Below are 20,719 nucleotides of genomic sequence, written 5' to 3'. Positions count from 1 at the left end.
TTTGTAACCCCTACACATGGCCCAAGTTTTTTCAGGGTTGTGTTGGGGGACAAATCACCTCCAGACAAAATAATGCAAAAACTGACTTGAAGAACAGAGACAGAGACAACCCCTTTCCAAACTTCAAGTCTTACGCCCAAAGCAAGGGCCTGAAGAACCCTCCAGAAAAGGAAAAGATCACCAATTGTTTAGATCACAAAAAAAATTATTCTTCATTACATGTTCTTGTAAATTATTACCTGGAATTTTTTCTGTAACCTTTAAGCAAATACCAAGGGTAGAAAATTAGATTGACACTTAAACCTCAACAAATTTTATTATATGATAGATAGCTAATCCTCATAGTGAGGCCCATTCACCCAGCTAACACAAGAATAAACACCTTCCAGAGACTTTCCATTATAATATACTTTGGAAGCAAAATACACACATAACATACACACCAAAAGATCTGTGAGTGACTATCCACTTGCTTGTCCAAAAATGTCACCAGCTTTTGGTAAATAAAAGTGAATTGTTCAGCTACAAAGGAACTGATAAATCAGCTCAAACAACACAACAAAATGTAGTACTTAAGCCAGTCATTTTTCTGGCAGCTCAGCTGGCTCAGAGCTTTCCTGTCAGTTTGTTTTTAAAAATTACTTTAGGAATTTAGTGTCTGGAATTCAAAACTGTGCAAGTCAGATGTTCTTTGTTAAAGCTGATCTGGTTCTGGTAACAACATCCATAAGACCAAACGAAAAGCACAGTTGCCTAACATAGAATAACATGGTATTAGCTTAAGTTGTGAGGGCTTGATTCAGGAAATCACTTCTCTGTGTGTGATTAAATCAGTCCTTATTCTGGACAGCATTTTTAAATCCTTTTTTTACTTTCATCCTGTACTTGACTTTCATGTGTTGAAGAAAGTTTCCTGAGGTTAAGGCAAGTACTTAAATATTTTTCTGAAGAGGGATGCTATTGAATGGGGTGGAAAAGATTGCATTTTTCATATATGCAGTCATAGGAAGCTTGTCTTCCGCTCTTTCGTTCAACCCTAATGTTTTGGGTTATTTTCTGGCAATAAAAGAGCGTGCATGGGGTCCCAGAGAAGTGGCTTTGTCCCCAGAGGACACAAGATGTTAAATTCACACCATCCTGCTTGCAACCTTCTTTGTCTAGCTCTGTTTCAACAGGAATTTTGCTCAAAGCAAAGCAATAACCTGGGTCTTATGCCCAGCAGGACCCAAGCCCTGAGTGGCGTTTCAGGCCTGCATTTTCAGTGCCACAGCACAGCAACTTTCTGGGTGCGCTTTCAATGTATTTTTCTTCTAACAGTCTTGGTTTGAGAGGGCTTTTGCTCATGTGTGTAAGTCCAGTGCTGCAATTTATTTTCCCTAGAATTGTTCTCCTCCAGTTGACTGTGGAATTGTATCTCTGAACCATTGTCAAAAAAGACAACAAAACAGAACGTGAGAACCTTTAAACCAGGTACTGCCTTTCTACCTAGAACTGCAATCTAAAGCATCACCCTCGCCTCCAAACCTGCTGCCCACACAAGAGGAGAAGTATTAGTTGATGTGAAGCTACAGTGAGAAATAGGGATGGCTTGGACACAGCTAAAGCTTGGATCAGGTGGTGACCTCTCCAAGAGGCAGGACAGAAGGGAACAAGGTGTTCATGTGGGTTTGTGCTTACTGACTATGTTACAGCCTGGCCTCCACAATTTCTACCCTCCCTAATAAAGGACGGGGGTGTTTGCAGGTGCTTTGTATTAACTGCAGGGGTGGCATTGCTGTGTTAGACAAAGCTGAACAGGCTGCAGCTGCAATATAGGAGGGACTGATAGCAGTCAGGGCAGATGTGGGAGCAGGGACAGGTCACGGGTGCATAGAACCTCATCAAGGAAGAGAACTAAACACAGCCAGTAGTTGATTTAAAGGTTAAAGACAAATATTCTTCTTATTTCTTGTTGCAATAAGCAAGCGTTTGCCAAGCTGTGCAGTACCAGGAGGCAGAAACCTGCAGTAGGGAGGGGGCAGGAGGAGGAGGAGGTGATAAAGGCCATGGGAAGGGCAGGAATCTGCAAAAACCATCTGTTGCTTTTGCAAGCAGCAGTCAATAAAGTGCTTTCCTCTAAGAGCCCGTAATCGCTGTTGCAGAGCCGGGTGAGCGCAGGGGCGTGGGACCCATCCCGCCCCGCTCGCACCTTGGCTTGGTGCTCAGACCAGCCCAGCTGCTGCTCCGGGAGGAGCTGCTGCCCTGGGCAGGTGCCAAAGCCCGGCTATTCCGAGGTGTTCCACCAGCCAAAACCAGCTGAAGCACCCAGAGATACACCAGCAGCTGTCTGTGCCTGTGGTCAGAGACACTGGAACCAGCAGGGATCCAGCACAGATCACTTGGCAGAGAGCTTTGCAGGCTGTGCACAATGTTTGCTACCTGCTGCCTGCAAATTTGCAAGGATTTCAGCAGCACAACTGCAAGAGCTGGATGTGAAGACATTTCTCCCCTTTTTTGAACAAAATTCTCATTGAGACTGCACAGAGAGGCACTGCAGCCCTGCAAAACCACAAGCACTGCAGGATCCATATTAATTTTAAATGACTCTGTTGAAAGCAATCTCTGATAATCTGTTATTCCAGCCATTGTGGTAAGGAAGGAGAAGACTGTGACTTAAGAGCAGGGATATCTGCAAAAATGTTTACATACAGCAAAGAATTGCTGTCAATCAATCTAATAGTTTGTTGTATTTTCCTGGCAGCTTGCTAGTGAAAATATGTTAAATCGTATTTGTTACACTGCCTTCAGGTGTTATTTGCCAAATCTAGACTTACTTTGTAATGGAAAATTAGAGATTAACTGAAAGAGCCAAATCCTTCAATCCTTGTTCAGATGATACTCATACTAATTTCAATTTTTGAAGGTTGTGTTCAATATGTGGCCCTTGTGCTTAGACCTGAAAGCTGGAGCTAAAGAGCTGTGTAGATGTGACCTAGTTTTGAGTCAGTAAAGCCACTCTCACTTTTTATTGAACAACAGGACAGGCTGACTTTGTTTCAGTGTAACAAATTGGAAATTTTATGCTTTGTTTATGATTATTGCCAGGACAAAACTTTCAAAAGTATCTAAGTCCTTTCAGCAGCTACTGTCATTAGAACTCTTAAGGCACAAACAGGCTCAGGGGTTTTATTCAACATTTTGCAGACAAATAATAACCCAGGTCTGTTGCCTGTGGTGTGCAAAGTCTCAGTTCTGTGACACCTGGAAATTGTGTTCCAGGTGGAAGGAAAGGTCACAGGAACACCTTGCCTCTCTAAAGCTTTGGGTTTTTATCTTTATCACTTGGTTTCACATAAAGTGAGGGCTCCTAGCATCTAGAAGGATGCTGCATCATTGTGAATAAAAGCAAAACAAGGGCTTTGCTGTCACAGGGATGAAGAACTAAGAATTTCCTGGAAGAGATCTCTTTGCCAGCTTCCCATTAGGTTTCATTCACTTAGTGCCATTTAGTGCACTAATTCAAATAATATTTCTCTGAGAAATGAAGGGATTTATTCAGTCAGCCAAGGTGCACCTTTATCTCTGTGCCTAGTCAGCAGAAACAAATATAGGTCCCCTAAAGAGCTTAAGTAAGACATTGAGCAAGGAAGCTGTCAAGCTTGAGGGTAGTAGGAGGTGTGGGAGTAGGAGGTGTGGCAGAGAGACCTAGCCTGGCTGAGTCTGTTGAATATCAGGGCAATGGGCCCACAGGAAGAAAGTTAATATTCTCCACTGAGTAAGCAATGTCTCACTTTCTTCAGTATTTGGAGGTATAATAATAGATCCTGCACTCCAAAAACCAGTCTGTCTGCCAGGTGCATTGATAACTTGACAAATCAATTGATCAGGGACAATGACAAAGGAAGGAATGACTGCTCCACACGGATTGTTTTGCAACCTTCAGTGGCACTAAAGAGGATTTGTAAGGCACAGCAAGTTAAATATGGTACATGACCTAATGTCACCCTTGCTAATTGGTGTTAGACAGATACCAGAGCATCTTTGCCTCGTTGCTTTTGTGTTTGCAGTGGACTCTGCACAGTCCTTCTGGTCTGGATGGATGTGCTTTTGAATTGTCCAGCTGGGCAAATGCTTTAAAGCAAGTGCTAATTAAAGAGCTAGGACAGGAGTTTCTACATCATCCAACATGTTTTTTAAGTTTAAATATATTTAAGACCTAAGCAGTACATTGCTGTGAATACACTGTCTAAAAAGGTATTCAAAGCCTCAATTAAGATGAAGTTGAGGAATTCCCTAGCTGTTAACTGCTGTCATTGTTTTATGTTGTCAGTTCTTGTAATATTTCACTGTTCATGTACTGAAAATGCCAAACTTGTAGTTTTCAAATGGTTTTGTGGTTGCTGATGTTGCAAGGACAAATGGTCCTTTTAAACAAACAAGTTATGTTTATGTTGCTAAAACTGGATTTAAAATAGTCACCTGTCAAATCCAGCAGAACTTCTGTAATCTCATAGCTATTTCTGCTATAGTTCTAGCCCAAGTCTATACTAATTGTATCTAGCAGAAATACTGGGGAGGTTCAAGTTCAGCCACTTCCATTTGATGACATTCCAGTAAAAGTGAGGTATTATTCATAAAACTGGAATATTCAAATATAAGTATTTGCAAAAATAAGTGTCTGTTAGACTAGTTTTTTATTATCTCTGCCTGCACAGTGGCTATGTAAGAGTCACTTTAATCATAGAAGTGAAGCAACTGTTTTGGGGCAGAAACTGGAATGGTAAAATTACCATAGTTGGGTCAAAAGATAAAATTCCAAACTCCAAGCAAAGTGCTGGAAACCTATTCTTTGGCTGAAATTCCACCTTAGAGTGTTCTGGAGCATCAGACAATGTTTGAAGTTATAAAGTTAAGGACAGTGTTGGTATTTGAATCACAGAGAGATATCAGTCCCAAAATAAACAGATGGCATCACTTACACTGGAGGAGCCATATAGAGCCTCAAGCCCATGGAGATATCCAGCTCAGGGACTGATGTTGATGCCCACCTGCATCTAGAACTTGCAGCAGACCATGGTGGCTCTGGCCCATGAGCAGTTGCCTTCCCTGGAACCCATCCTACAACAACCTGTTGAAGGCCAGGTCGATGGCAGGCCAGGGTAACAGCGGTTTCCCCTGTATTCAAACTCTGCAAATTCTTCACCTGCTTGATGTTTGCTGATGTCTGAAATGCTGTTGCTGAATTGAATGGTTTCCCTTGCAGCTCTGCAGTGTTTGCAGGGTGGTTGCCATGTTAATGATTTGTACATTGATGCTCCTCTCAGGGCCCTGGTGTTCATCGCCCACGGCGCTGGGGAGCACTGCGGCCGCTACGATGACTTGGCCCAGAAGCTGACAGGACTCAACTTGTTTGTGTTTGCCCATGACCATGGTGAGTAAAAAACTCGGCTTGATTTACAGCAGCTCAGGCCTTTGCTGAAATTAATGCCATTACAGCAACTCAGCAGTGAGAGAAGAGCCAATAAAATATTTACAACCAGACATAAATGAAAAAAGGATTACCTGTTGCTTTGTCAAGATCTGCATATTGAATCTGTAAAAGCTATCCCTGTTTGCTTGGAGTTTTCCTTGGCCTTTTGACCTCACTCTAAGGGATTATTTCTTCTTCACCTGTCTCTTGGGGGTGAAGTGGTATTGCCCACTGTGGAAGTGGGACCAGGAGCCATTTCTGCTGAATTCATGGTCAATGTCCTAAGTGATCCCAGAGGGGAGGCTGAAATGTCAGCACAGCTTTCATATACTGATACAATGAGACAGCTGCACCCCTGAGACATGGAGAGGCAAGGAGGCATCACTGACACCTTTGAGCACATCTCCACACTCCAGCAGAGAGACTGGAGCTGGCTGTGCATGCCTCATCTCTGAGAGAAACCCTCTGAGGAGGGTGCAAGGCTGTGACAGAACTGCAGCACCCCTTTGGCCCTCAGCCAGCAGAGTGGGGCAGTGCTGGGCCAGGTACTCAATGCTGGGCAGGTGTCCCTGCCTCTTCTTGCTCAAAGGGCTCTGCTCTGTGCCCCGTGCTGTGATGGAGATGTGCTGGGTGTCACCAGGTCTCCTGCAGTGCATGGATCTGGACATCCCAGCCACACATTTGAACCACCCATCCTGGTTCTCTGATAGCCTCCTGTCACACATAAACCCTTGCAGCTTCATAACTTCCTTGTGCTTGGAGATCTTTGCTTTGATTTTATCATTGCAGACTGCTGCTCCCTGTGACAGCCACTCCATCAGTATCAGTATCAGCAAAATGAATCAATGGGATTGATGATGGCAGCAGGCAAAATGCAAGGCCAGATTCTGAGCTGACAGGTTGAAATGGGATGGATCTTGGTGTAAATCTGATGTCCTTTGGGCAGATTATCCACTGACATTGGGAAGTATACTGCAATTTACTTGGCTGAAGCCAAGAATCAAACCTGCCCCCAAGGGCTCCTCAAAGACAGGACTGTTTAACTGGAGTTTGAAGATCCTGACACTACATTAGTCATTGCACCATTTACCTGTGAGAGGAAAGGCAAAACCTTACTTAATCTTGGTACCAAGGATCTCCCTTGCTTTTGTGACTCACTTCTGATCACAGCACTGCACTTGATATGCAGAAATTATCCCTATATTTTCCTCTGAAAAAGAGAATATCTAGCCCTCAAGACAGCTTGCAAGGAAAATAAATAAAACCCATGTGACATTTATTTTGGAGCAATTGATCACATGCCATCTTTGAGGCTGGCTTTGCAAAGAGAGTTGACCTGTGCAGAAATATCCTAACTCAGCACCTAGGGCTCTCTCTCCCTGTGTAGGCAGAGTGTTTCTGAGTGTTGATTCATTCATTTTGATGCACTTCCTTCTGAGCTGGAGGCAGGCTAGCAGGAGTCTGCAGTAATCCCAGTAGGAAGTGTCTCCATCCCCCTCTGTTTGTCTGTATGGCATAAAGTTCATGGGAAGGGGGATGGAGGAGGCCACATGCTGCTCCCCCTGCAGCTGCTGTTAGCAGACCACAGCCAGCCCATACAAAAAGTCACTGAGCTCCAGGACTGCAGTTGCTCTCTGTGCATGTTTAACACCATGACTTAGCTCCTCCTTCCCATAAAGCTTGATAAAGGTTTTAAGAAGGAGAGTTAAAATAGCATTAATTGAAGCAACAAATCAAGAAGAAATGATAAAAAATTTATTTATTTATTGCATGGATTTGATACAGAGAATTCTTCCTCTGTTGATGGAGAAGGATCTTTGAGGTGTGTGTTCCTGGCAGGCATGTTTTGTGCTGTGTGACCATTTGCTCTATTTTTCCTTCAACATTTTTTTCACTAGAGAAACATAAATATTTCTTGGTGTTTTGGGCTTTTTTTTTTTTTTTTTTTTTTTTTTTTTAGAATACACTAGTATTGCTGGATTAAACAATGCAATTAGTACAAATCTGATTTCTCAGGTCAGTTAACAACTTTGTTCTCCCTGTCAGAGCTACAGTTTTCTTTGTAAATTCCGTTTTCCTGATCAGTAAAGAGGAGAGGGTGAAAAGGAACCTGAAAGCAGAACAATGGAAACACAGTTGTGTTACACAAAGAGCTGATGTAACTGAGCCTTGATTCACTGTAAGTTAGAAAGACAATTAACATCTTTTAGGCTCTGTATAATAATCTTTGCACTTAAAAAGACAACCACAAAGGATAAACTTTGATGAAATACAAATTACATCCTGAGATAAATGCCAGTGAAAGCTGAAGGACATAAATGCCTCCATTGCTAAAACTGCTCTGGTCAGACTGGGAGGTTTGAAATTTTCCTCCAATATTTTTTCTATTCCAAATCACTTCAGCAGTGTGTTCCCTTTTGTGTCCTTTCCTTTGGATATCTTTGGGTAATATCAATTATTCAATTGTGTTAGCACTATAATAGCTGTCTGTTCCCTACCTCATACCATGGCTCTTAGTCGTGTGAGCTCTGTGTAGACTTCTTGACCTGGATATTTGTTCAGGTTCTGGTATTCTCATGGATAAAATTCCCAATACAGGTGCATTATCCATGAGATCATTAATGCAGTTCCACAGCGTGGCAAGCGAGATTTCCCAAATGAATCGGGAAGTTACCAGGGTTGGAGTATGTGTGACTTGATTGATTTATGTTGTGTCTATCCTTCAGTCAAAAGAAGGAAAAATAATTTCCATTTTTATTGCTGACTCTGTAGGAGCTCACACATGGGCTCTAAATCTTGCCAAAGGCTGCTCTGCATCAGTGTTTCCTTTTATGCAAGGCTTGACCAAAAAGGTGCTTCACAGAGTAACAGGGACTGTGCACTCCAATTTGGGTCTTAGTATTGCCCCTTAGTGTAAGGTACCTCTGGCTCACTTTTCTCAGTATGTGAAGATTTGAACATTTACTCTTTGGGATATTTCATTGTAATCACAAGACTGCTGGACCTCATAGATATGTATTAGAAATTTTCCATGGTGACGGTGGAAATTGAATTCCAGAAGACCTCTTAACCTTACCTTACATCTAATATTATTAGATGGCTTTGGTTTATATCAGCCCTGTGAAAGAGGAAAATGGAATTTCTGTGTAACACAAGCAATTTTTTTCCTGTGGTCTCTTATAAGGTGTTTTTTACAGGCAGGTAACTGTTTCCCATGATTTCTGGGTTTGCTTGGCATGCAGCTTCATGACAGCACAATTAAGGCTGCTGGGATGACCTGGCTATTTCTGCAAGTTTAAGTATTTTGAAACAAAATCTCACTTTTTCAACTTAATTTCTGTACTACTATTATTTTATTATGTCAAGATTCTGATGACAGAAGAAAGATACAAACATATTAGGTTATTGGACATCAATTTAGGAAAGCTCTCAGAAAGAATAACTGTGGGGGATTCATCAAAGTGGAGTGATATTGCAGTTCTTCAGTCAGCTGCAGATTGCAGCTCCTTTAGTTTTAACACAGTAATTTTAGGGATCAGTAAAGCTGAGAGCCAAGGAAAACAAGAATAAAGGCTAGAGAATGTGGCTTTGTTTTCTCATACCAAGCATTTTGAGTTGGTGAAGCACATGATGTTCCAGCCATCCTCGTCTCTCTTCCTGTAACATCTCATTTGCTGAGATCTAATGCACTATGTTTGCATTACGTGGCCAGAGCTCAGAAAAACCACAATTTCACCTTCACAAGTACATGTCAACTAATAGCAGTCAGAAACACATTTGCAAGATACAGGGACCACAAAAATTTGTTTACTTTTTTCTTACACTTTTTAATCATAGTTGAAATTAGCCCTCTTTTTCACTTGTACTTGCTCATGCTGCTTAGGGGTATTGTGTCTGTTTTACATAAGGATGAGGAGGATGAAATTCTCAGCCCTAACCTGGTGGCAGTTCCTAGTCACCAGATTCACTTTCATCCTCCTTTCTGCAGGAGGAATAAACCCTCTACCTGTCCTGGTACATGAAGACCTTTGACCCTTTCACCCTTTTTGAAGCTGTTGAGTTTCCCACTCTCGAGTTATGTTTAATGTCAGATCAAAGCAGAGGGGAAGGTTGCAGCTCTAACAGCTTATTCACATTCCTTAGATGTTTCTAACTGAAGTTCAGCTTGCTCTGGCAGCCCTGCTGCTGCTGCTGCTTTGTGTGTGGTGAGCATTTCTGATGGGTTAGCAGGTCCCTCTCAGACACCCACTGGTGCTTCTTCTCTCCATTAATTTTTCACTGCTTTCTCTGTTTAGTGAAGGATTTATTTCTAAAATGTAGAAAATAGCTGGAGCAGATATTTTTAAATGCATCAAATATTAGCTGCTTTTGTTTTGGTTTTTTTTCTAAGTGATTGCTATGTTGTTCTTGCAACTGTTAAAAGACCATTTTGTTGATGAGAACAGAAGGCTTTTATTTATTCATAGCACTGGGAAGGATTGGTCTACACAGAAAGATTAAAAAGAACTAAACATGGTCAAACTGGGAGGGGAAAATGACCAAGAAGGATGTCAGAATTAATAAGAACAAGAGTTAGGGTAGCACTGCAAGTGTGAAGCTCATGTACCTTAGCACGCAGGAATGTTCTGGACAGCAGCGTTCCCTGATGTTGTGATTGGGCAGGCTTCAGGGCAGTCTCCAGGGATGAGTCAGGAAAGCCTTGGCAAATGTTATTTGGAGCTGGTTTGCCCATGGAGCAGCAGCACTGCTCCTTGGTGCTGGCTGTGGGCCCATTAACCCACAGCAATCTGCTCTCTTTGTTTCCTTTGGATCAGCCCATTGCACCAGAGCAGGGAAGGTTTGAAGACTTTCCTGCAGAGCTGTGGGGAAGAATGGCACTCACTGTTTCCTTCCCTTTGACAGGAGGCTTACAATGGGTTGTGGGCATTTTCACTTTTTTCCAGCTGAGAGCTCTGGGTCCCTCTTACAGGGGTCCCCAGAGGAGATGGCTCTTTGCCCTGGCTGGTACAGCACTGCCAGTGCTGTTTTATCCCTGTTTTGACTCCTTACCCAGTACAATCCCAAACCTTTGCCTGCCTTTCCTTCTCCAGATGTTGAATGAAGGTAGCAGACAGGCTTATCTGCCTTCCAGGCTGATAAGGAATGCTACCCCTGTGTAGGGCACACAGGAGCTGAAACCACAGCATGCAATTGCAGGGTGAGGGTTCAGATACTGCACTACACCATGGAATTCCTTAGGCAGTGAGACAACTCTGAGAACCTGGAGAAAAGTCACCCTATTTACAAATAGCTAGTGAGTAAACTTAGTTCTGCCTTCCTTCTCTAACTCTGTTCTGGCTGTGGGGATTCTCATGGAAAGAGATGAGCTGGGATACAACCCTGCAGCCACCAAAGAGCTCCAGGCAAAGTGAAATCAGTTGTTTCTGAGCTTCAGCTCTTCTGGAATCACTGATCTTGTAACTCTGGATCTCAGAGCAGCAGTCACAGCTTGCTGAGGAAACTAAGTCATGCTGTTTAACCTCTTTGAAATTATAGAAATGATAAAATTAATGCTGCGGCTAAGATGCAACTTCTCCCATGCACTGAACAAGGTCTTGAACACAATCTTTCAGCTGGACAGTCTATTTCCCCTTGCTTTCTCCCAGGTTGCTGCATGAGCCTGGGTTCTTTTGGTGGTTGTGAGATGGTACCTCCCAGAGGGACCACAACTTATGCAGGAAGAAGTCCTCTGGATACACCTCCTATAACATGATGGTGCTGAAATGTGCCCATAATTGGATCATAACACAGTGTAGCCCTAGGGGAGTATCCTGTGGCACAACAGGCTGTTGGAAGAACTTTGAGATGGGCTTTATTAAATGGAGCTTTCCACATTATTCTTGTTATTTTTGAGGAGATCATTACAGACTTCTGCAGCCCAGTCTTGCCCTGGTGAAGTGATCTCTGTTGCTTTAGCCCTCACCCTTCATTCACGCTGGGATCACACGGTCCCAAATCTCTGCATGCACCACATGGCATCTTTCAGGGCAGTCAGAGTTGTTTCCATTTGAGAGGAGCAACTACACAACAGAAAGAAAACTCTGGGTGAGTCAGGAAAGCACATCCCTGCAATGTCTCTTGCTCTAGAGGAAGACAGGACTTAGAAAGGCAAATGCAGCCCTTGGTTTTTGTTTTTTTCTTTGTCGTGTGAAGGCAGATGAAACAACACTGTGGGGCCAGGAAGCAGCTAGACCACAGCAAACTAAAAATAAATAAACAGTAAGGCTCCACAGAGCTGATGTGTCTGATGGAGCACACATATGCAGCAGTGTAGTATTTTGTTTTAAATGTTTGTTTTAGGAAAGGTGCAGGGAATGCTCAGAGGTGTTTCCTCTTTACTCCACTCAGGAGCATGAGACTTTATTTGTTTCATGGACTTCCCTGCTGATGTAAAAGTGGGGAAAACAGTCTTGCACCAGTCTTTTAGGCAAGGGAGTTTGGAAATTGTGAGGATTGGATACACCTTTAGCACAGATGCATAGAAGAAAGAGCACCTGAAATCAGACATGTAGTGTCATCTACTGTGAGCTATGAAAACTTGCCAACCACACCCAGGCTGCTCAAAGCAATCTATTTGTTTATCTGACCCTGACCAATTATTTTTTAAGTCAGATTTAATTGTGGTACAGTCAGTAAGGTAAGACAGACAGGTTAGCTCCTTGCTATAACCCAGAGCTGGATGCAGGCACTGTGGGGACAGGGGGAAAGGCAATGCAGATGTTCTTTCATCACTGCCCCTACGTGTGGACATCACTGGATGATCATGGTGGGCTGCAGCAAAGATTGCAAAAGAATGGTTGTGGTTTCCTCAGTTACTCTGCTCCTCCCAACTGCTCAACCATTTCCTCACTGCTTTGTATCCACCCTGTAACAAAGGGTTATTGAATAAACAACGTCATCCAGTTGAACAGGATCTTTGGCTCAGGCCCTGGCTGAACTGAGCTCACTTGTCATCCAGCAGAGATGTGGTGTGAGCTCTGAGGGAAGCAGAGTTGGGACACATCTTAATCACCTTCTGGCATGAGCCAGTCTCTTCCCTCACTCCATCAGGTGAGGAGAAGAAGGTGCTGGAGAGCCAGCTCCCCTGGCCTTGTTTCAGGCCCACTTTATGAGGGAATCCCTTTTGGGGCAGACTGGGATCTGAGGGCCTGGCTTTTTGCTCCAAACAAAATGGCCCAGGCAGCCCACCCCTGTTCTCCTAATAATTCACTGCTTACTAAAGAGCAGGGGGAGAAATAAATGTCAGTTGGTCATTCCATGAGACAGGACATCTTCTCAGCAGCTGCTTCTTGAACAAAGCCTCGCTGTTGGCCTTCACACAAGGAGGCGTGAGGCTGGAACAACAGTCCCAGTGAGTGTGGACAGGGCAGCAGAAGGAACAGAGTGCTCCCTTTGACACAATGGCTGAGCTCCCTTTGACTCAATGGCAGCTCTGCCCACTGCCCAGACCGTGCTCCTCAGCTGCCACTGCTGACTGTTAACTGTTGACAGACAGACAGCATGACAGAAGAAAGATGGGTCATTCATTGGAGAAACTTAAAAGGCTTTTTCTTCCCCTGAGGGTTGAGTCTTTCTGGCTTCCCTTCCACAGTTCTGCCTCTCAGGTGAGAGATGCACTCCATGAGGGGAGTGGACCATTCAATTTGTATGTGGTGCTGAAAATGTTGGGCCTAAGCAATAGGCATTTTGAATGAGTGGTCCCAATAATCAGGAATAAAACATCCTCCTTTTGGACAAAGGTTTCACTTTGGTGAATTTGATAAACTAAAGGGGAAATAGCCTTGATTGAACTCAGCTCATTTCATCTTACAATCATCTTCATTTCATCTGTTGTTTCACTCTTGTTATTTCAGGATTCTGTGCAGTTGTCATCTGTACTCAGTCTTTACCTGTAGAAATCAATCCCCAAATCAAGGGTCAAATTCTGCTTTCATAGCTGCACATATAAATCCACGATAACCCTGTCACTATGTCAGAAAGCAGGTTCAAGCTGCATTTGTGTTAGTGCAGAACTTGTAATTGCATTTTGTGTTAGTGCAGAAGGGCTGGCAACCTCCTGTAATGTTTTCAACAGCTTCCTTGCTCTCCAGAACCAGCCCTGCAGGCTGTGGGCGTATGTCTGCATGCAAGATGCTTGAGGGTGGAAGGACAAGGACCAGATGGTTATTGGAGCTAAGGCTGAGAGAACAGATCCTTTCATGTTCCCAGCTATGTCTGTTATCTGGGGCTACTGGACAGATGTCAAACTTGCTTCAAACTTTGTTCTTTGACTGACTTCTGTGGTAGGACATTAGTTCATATCATCAGGGACTTTGACCTCAAGAAGCATCAGAGGAATCTGTATTCTTTAAGAGAAAGAATAACAAATCAGTGTTGCATATAATATCAGTGGATCTTTTCCATTAGTGGTGTGGATGATGGGATGGAGAGCACTTCCAGCCAGTTTTCAGGGTGGAAATTGAGCATGGAAGGCTGCAATTCACAGGGACCTTGACATGCAGAAGAAAGGGACTGGCAGGGACCTTGTGAAGTTTCAACAAAGGCACTCGGGGAGTTCTGCATCCGTGGTGGAGTAACCCCATTCAGCATTACAGGCTGGGCACTGAATGAATGGAAAGCAGCTTTGCAGAAAAGGACTTGGGGATGCTCACAGACAAGCTGGACACAGGTCAGCAGTGTGACCTTGTGGTGGAGAAGGCCACCCCATACTGAGCTGCATTGAAAGATTATAGCCAGCAACCAAAGAGAAGGGATTGTTCTCTTCCATTCAGCATTTTTGGGACTACATCTGAAACACTGAGTCCAATTTGCTCCCCAGTAAAATGAAAACATTGACATACTGGACCAAGGCCAGAGGAGGGCTGTCAAAACAATTATGGTACTGGAGGACAAGATGTGCGAGGAGAGGCTGATAAAACTGGGTTTGTTTAGCCTTAGAAGAGAAGGAAGCTTTAAGAAGCCTTATTTAGGCTTAGAAGAGGGGACCTTGTTGCTGTCTACAAGTCTCCAGTGGGAACATGTGGTGACAGCAGGGCCAGACTCTTGGAGGTGATGGAATGAGAGGAAAGTGACACAAGTTATAGCAAGAAATCCCAATTACGTACAAGGAAAAATGTCTTCACCATGAGGGCACTCAAATGTTGGAGCAGGACCCAGGGAGGTGGGGACATCTCCAGCCTTGGAGATCTTTAAAACCCAGCTCAACAAGGCCATGGAAAACCTGGTTGAATTGGAAAACACTTTGAGGAAGCGCTTGAACTAGATAATCACTGTATGTCCCAGCATCATTTATTTTTTGTGAACTAAAGAGCATTATAGCTGCTAGTATTTGGGATGTTGCTTCTAAAAATAAAACATAGAGGATTTTGAAATGGGTGAAAAAAACTACCTTCTTAAAAGCACACTTTAATAGTACCCATGGTTAAACCCATCTTCATCTTCAAGGAGAGGCTTTTTGACATTTTTGCACTATGAGAAAAAGAAAGCATGTTTATTTCCACCTTTACAGGAACAATTTTTCCATAGCAACAGCATTTCATTAATGTGCTTAGCTTTCCTATTGTTTTTCAGATGTGTTATTTGGATGAAGTTTCAGAAGCTAATTACTGATGATTCCTCACCTACAGGTGTATCTTCATACAGGTGTGGACTTTGTCATCCAATTGAGTTACAAATTCCAAGTTACTGAACACCCTTTGAAAATTAAAGGGAAAAAACATACTTTGTTTATATAACTCCAGTTGGATTAAAACATTATTTGGATTCCTTCAGTACCTTTTTAGATAGATAACAGGAGTCAAAGGAGCACAGTCCAGCTCAGATTAGCCCAGCTCAGATTAGCCCAGCTCAGATTAGTGCCTGTTTCAGCACTAACCTGGAGAAGAGCCTTATTAAGGAGTGGGGCGTGCAAAGAGAGCTCTTACTTGCACAAACAAAGGCAAAGGACAGGCAGATTTACAAAGAGAAGTAAAACACATAACCAGTCAAGGAACAGCCTGAACCTGCAATTTCAATTTTGTCTTCATTTTTAATGCTCTTTGTGCCCTGGCTACATTGGAAACTGAGAATAAAATCCTTCCTGCTGAACTGAACAGTCACAGTATCAGGGGAAATGATTCACTAAAGCAACAAAAATTTCCAATACTTCCAATAAGAGAATGGTTTTTCCTTATAACCTCCTTCTGAAGTCATGGGAAGGCTCACTTAAGTTGCATGCATTTTGGTGTTTTGACCAAAACTGTGGCACTCAGCCTATTTTTCACCAAAACTTGCTATTAACAGACTCCCTGGGCCTACTCCAGGCAAACCTACCCCACTGTGTGTGTTGGCACAGTGTGAAATGCCAGGAGCTGGTGCAGGGTCTAAACCAGCTCCAGGCTCCTTCTAGGCATCAGCCTCCTCCAGCTTCCTGTTCCTTCATGCCCAAGTGGAGTTCCAGAGCTGCACTTGACAAAATAAAGATGCAGAAGCAGCCCATATACTGCTTTTCATAATTTGCTGTTCTAGTATTCATTGTTTGTTTATTTGTTCATTCATAAAGTGTGGCTTGTTGTTCCAGAGCTGGAATTTCTGATTCCAGCTGGTGGATTTTCTCCCTGCTGATTTTCCTGGGAGTAGCTCTATTTGTTACAGACTGTGAGCAGAACTTTTAAGGGATTCTCAGAAATCCTAAAACTAATAGTAATTTTTTAAATAACAAAATATGTTGAGTTTTTTTTAAAAAAACAGAATGTTCTCTATCAGGACCTCCAAATGATTGCATATTGCAGCAACAACCCCCAGAAGGAAAGTAATTAGTGAACAATAGGAAAATTAATCCTTTGTTGTTTCACATATTCAGGTTCTTCCCTCTTCAATAAGTTCAAGTGCTGCAGAGAAACAGGTCTGGTTATGCAGTCTGGTGGATTTAATTTAATAGTGCTTCTCCTATTGCACTTTCATTTTGAATGTTAAAAGAGGGCATTTATTTTATTATTAAGACATAGTCCTGTTAGCAGCAGGGGCAGAAAGACACTCCTTGTATTATCTAGGGATTTGTTCCTGCAAACAGCATCCTCTGTCTTCTTCACAAGTGGTCAAAGGTCAGTTTTGAACCAAGTCTGGTTGCCAGCACACACTGTTGCTGCTGAGCAGGCTGTTCCAGGCTCTTGCCCCTCTGACAAGGGGATCTTTGAAGATCCTCATTTTTTATCCCAGTGGATTCCTGCCCACATTAGGGCTGGAGGCCAATGTTTTTCTCTTCTCCATCTATAGTTACCCACAACATGTTAGTTCAGAGCATTTGTCCTTTGGTTGTCTGTGGAGCCTGGCAGAGCATTAATAACATCAACTGCTGTCATTAGCTGATGTTTTTCACTTCTGTGCCACACATCCCATGGCCCCTTCCTGCTTCTGCCTCTCCTTTCCCCTTTGGGACACCAGCTGCTCCCTGCTGAGGGATCAGATGTCCTCAGCTTTGCCCCCCTCTCCTCCAGGGGTGGTGCCAGTCCCTGTGTGCCCAGCTCAGCCCTGCAGCCTCTCATTTCTTTCAGAATGCCTCCAACTTACAGCCAAGTTTATCGTGTGATTCTTATGTAGTTTGGGGATTTATTTCTTAGTTGCTTGAGCTTTAATTGCTTCTGTGCTGCTGCACACAGAATACATGCTTGCATCCTCTGAAGGCAGTAGCTAAATGCCACTAACTTCAGTAGGACTAGGATTTGACTCATAGGTTTTAAGGCTTTTTTCCTATTTTAGTAAAAAACTTGCATATCTTGAACTATTATTTTAGGGAATAAAATATCATTTTAGCATTTAAAGTGTACAGGGAGCTATAGAATCATAGTTGGTGCTTTGGGAAAATTATTTCAGAATTTTAGGAAGTTAACCTTGATAATTGAAAGCCTCTGGCAGTGTAAATTCTCTTCACTTCTGAGGCCATTGGTAAAGCAAAGCAAAATGCCTGGTTAACCTCTGGTTCATTCTCCAACCCAGATGAGATTCTCCAGCATCCCAGTGACACTCCTTTTGGCCTTGAGCCTTCTCCAGAATAACAAAATGAGGATTGCAAAAGGTCTTACAAAACCCAAGGCCATCTGGAAGAAGCCTTACCTGAAGATGTGGAGCTCACTTTGAAGTTTTCTGTGCATTCTGGCAGTGAGAGAGAACTGCCTTGGGGGGATTTTGGTTCCATAATGTACTAAGACATCAAATAGGGACTCATCAGCCCATTTCTGTAAGTACCAGCCAGTCCTCAGATGGGAGCATGTCCTGTCTGTGCCAGGTGTGGCCAAATTTTAGTGACCTACACTAGAAAAGCTCTTTTGCTTATATTTCTGAAGACTTCTCTGGATTTCACATCACTTTAATCTGGCCTGTGTTGTGTTGTGTTCCAGCAGTGCTGCAGTTTCAGCTGTGGGTATCTCTTGCAGGTTCCCTGCCCATTGCTCAATCCTGTGTGACTCAGATCAGGATGTGGCTCATTCTGTAGCACAGTAGTAGGCTGTGCAAGGTGTTTGGAAACTGCCACTTGGCTCTGCCACGGGTTTGGCTTGGCTCTCAGGAATGAGGCTTCACCTCAGCATATCTCAGGTTATCCATGAAAACACCTGAATGTGATGCTGACCCACTTCCAGGGAGCTTGCAGCTGAGGAGCCCTGAGCTCCAAGAATGCAAAGCCATCACTGTGAATGGTTCTTCACAGGCTGACAGGAAGATTCAGCCACTGAATAGAGCAGCTTATAATAAAATATTTCATCAATAGTGAAAGGGATGAGGCAGAAAAATAAGAAAGTTTAAATTGCACCTGTATAACTTTTCCTTATGTCCAAATTCTAAGCAGGTGCTTTCAGAGCTGCTAAGGAATGGGCTGTGGATGGAAAATAAACAGATGTGAGGTAATTACAAGCTGCTTGACTAGTTTGGTAGTTACACATCCTTTGGTTGAATTTGTCTTCAGGATTCCACCTGGAAACTTGACCACTTCACCAACAATGCAGGAAAGTTACTATGTCAGCCATTCTAAGTTATTCTAACCTGTGCTTTACTCCACCCTTCATCAGTATTGCTCCATGAATAGGAGAAACCTGTTCTAACCACAAGGTGAGATTTCCCAGAGCATCAAAACTGATGCTGCAGAGCCTGTCCTGTGGCACTCAAGGGTTAATTTCTCTGAAGATCCTGTCTGCAGATTCAGTTCATGGGGAGAGCTGTTATACCCACAGCATCTCTAATGCTGGGATTTATTCAGGGCTTGGCAGTACTCTCTAATCTGAGAATTCTTGCTTAGCTACCAAAATAAAGTTTAAAAAAAAAAGTGCTGAATTGTAGATGGTACAAAGACTAATGCTCTCAACCCAGATCTCTTAAAATTGACATTCTCCATGCTACATTTATTTTCTGGTTCTGAATTTATCCAAGACAAAGCCTGCTGGCAGATCCTGGCAGTTTTTCTAACGCTACAGAGCAGGCAGGCTGACCCATGGTGGTGCCAAGCTCATGCTCAGCTCAGCAGAGGGCTGGGGGAGGGAGGGAGGGAGGCAGAGGACGCTTGTGAACTGGCCCTGCCTGATGCCACCTGCACTTTTGGCTACAGCCCTGTGCCTTCTCATGCACCTTGCACCTCTCCTGGACAGGTTTTGTAGAGATCTCCCCCTGAGCTGCAAATACACCCTTGCTGGCTGATGGTGAAGTGGCTGTCCCAGCCCAAAAACAGCATTTGGGTCTGTAACCTTCAATAGCTCAACACTTGTATCTGTGCATTGTTTACTGAACTGTAGACCTGCCAGCCAGGATTCATCCCCTACTGTCACCCAGCCATGGCTTGAAATGAGTAATAGAGCACAGAAAGCAATAACCTGCCTGTTTGATCCTGGCTTTTTTGGTAAATATATATACAGTGAGGAGAATTGCAGAGTTGCAGTGGGGAAAGATACAGAGAAAAGGGTGTGAAGTGGTAAAAAACAACCACAACACTAACTTTGAAATCAGCCTCTGCCAGGAAAGGACAACAGCTTTGCTGCAGGACAGATTTAGGGGAGCTATTTTCTGCCCTGCCACCTCCCCGTGACTTCCCCCGTGCACCACCTAAATGCCACCCAGCCTTGAGCCAACTGGCAGCATTTGTGCTCTGGCACACTGGGCAGGATTGACCCACCCAGCAATGCTCCCTGCCAGACCAGCTTCGTCAGGAGGTTTTTTTCCTTAATTGTGTTGCTCCCAGATCTGTTGGGGTTTGAGTGAGCTACAGCTCTGGGCGGATATACCCTGCTTAAAAAAATAAAATAAATTTAAAAAGCCTGCCCTTATTTCAAATAGTCCACCTGCTGCTCACCCATTGAGCTTGTGCAAAAGTGGGTATAAAAAGCTATTGGCTCTGGGAGAGTGGTATTTCCTTCGTGCCTTGTCAGGAGCAGGGACAAATCCCATCTAATGAGGGTGGCACTGCCATGTGGAAATAGGAAGGAGTGAAGCAAAAAGCGAAAATCTTTTTAACTCTGTGAGAAAGCTCCCTTTGGACAGGGTGATTGAGAACTGGAAGTGCAACCCACGGAGAGAGCTGACCCTGAATGGAGGGTCTTGAGATCTCAGGTTTGTAAATGACCTTTTGGCAGATTACTTGGTAAAACACCTTACTGGTATCCTGGAACACGAGTCACTCTTTTTAGAAACATCATTATTCATTTGCCAGTTGCTTAAAAAAATTATATAACCAACAGTTCTGTGCCAAGATTGCTTTGGAATAGAGAAATGCTGTACTCTGGTGCCAAGAATCTCACAGACTAAACAGAACCCACTGGGAGCCCTTGCTCTAGATGGGAACTCGTGTTTATTTTAACATGTAAATAAATTGGATGAAAAATGGATCTTTTAAATTCTTTTTGTTGTTGTTGTTATTGATGTGGGTCCCCAATGGGTGGTCTGCATGGAGAGGAACCTTTTGAAGAGAGCTTGAAAGGAAGCTGTGTCCATCTCCCAAGACATTCTTCAGCAGCATGAAGGGAGTTCTTACATGATCCAGCTTTCATCTTCTTTTCTTTGTGATGCCTCAGCTACTGTAGGCAGGGAAGAATTAGGTCTGTCTTTCCCAAAATTAATTGATTTGATTGTTTGCTCGAGCACAGAGCTACCCCAGGCTCACATCTGGATTTTGCAGGGTGAGCAGCTGGGCTGGTGCTGAGGCAGCAAGAGGGGCAAGGCTCCCTGCTCAGCCACCTCCATTCACCTGGAGCACTCTTCAAGGGCAACAACAGC

General features: G+C 43.5%; 1 protein-coding gene across 2 annotated transcripts in view; it reads left to right on the top strand.

Moving 5' to 3' along the window:
- MGLL (monoglyceride lipase) overlaps nucleotides 1-20,719 on the top strand; it is a 62,338-nt gene that overhangs the window by 15,405 nt on the left and 26,214 nt on the right. For both annotated transcript variants that reach the window (XM_071439668.1, XM_071439669.1), the window contains exon 3: nucleotides 5,304-5,410. In XM_071439668.1, coding sequence (XP_071295769.1) covers nucleotides 5,304-5,410 — 107 coding nt within the window. The remainder of the gene's footprint in view (nucleotides 1-5,303; nucleotides 5,411-20,719) is intronic.

This window comes from Agelaius tricolor, unplaced genomic scaffold (genome assembly GCF_023055355.1).
Source record: "Agelaius tricolor isolate 1412-34295 unplaced genomic scaffold, bAgeTri1.0.p SCAF_14, whole genome shotgun sequence".
NCBI classification, from domain to species: domain Eukaryota; kingdom Metazoa; phylum Chordata; class Aves; order Passeriformes; family Icteridae; genus Agelaius; species Agelaius tricolor.
This window is presented reverse-complemented; position numbering and strand designations above follow the sequence as displayed.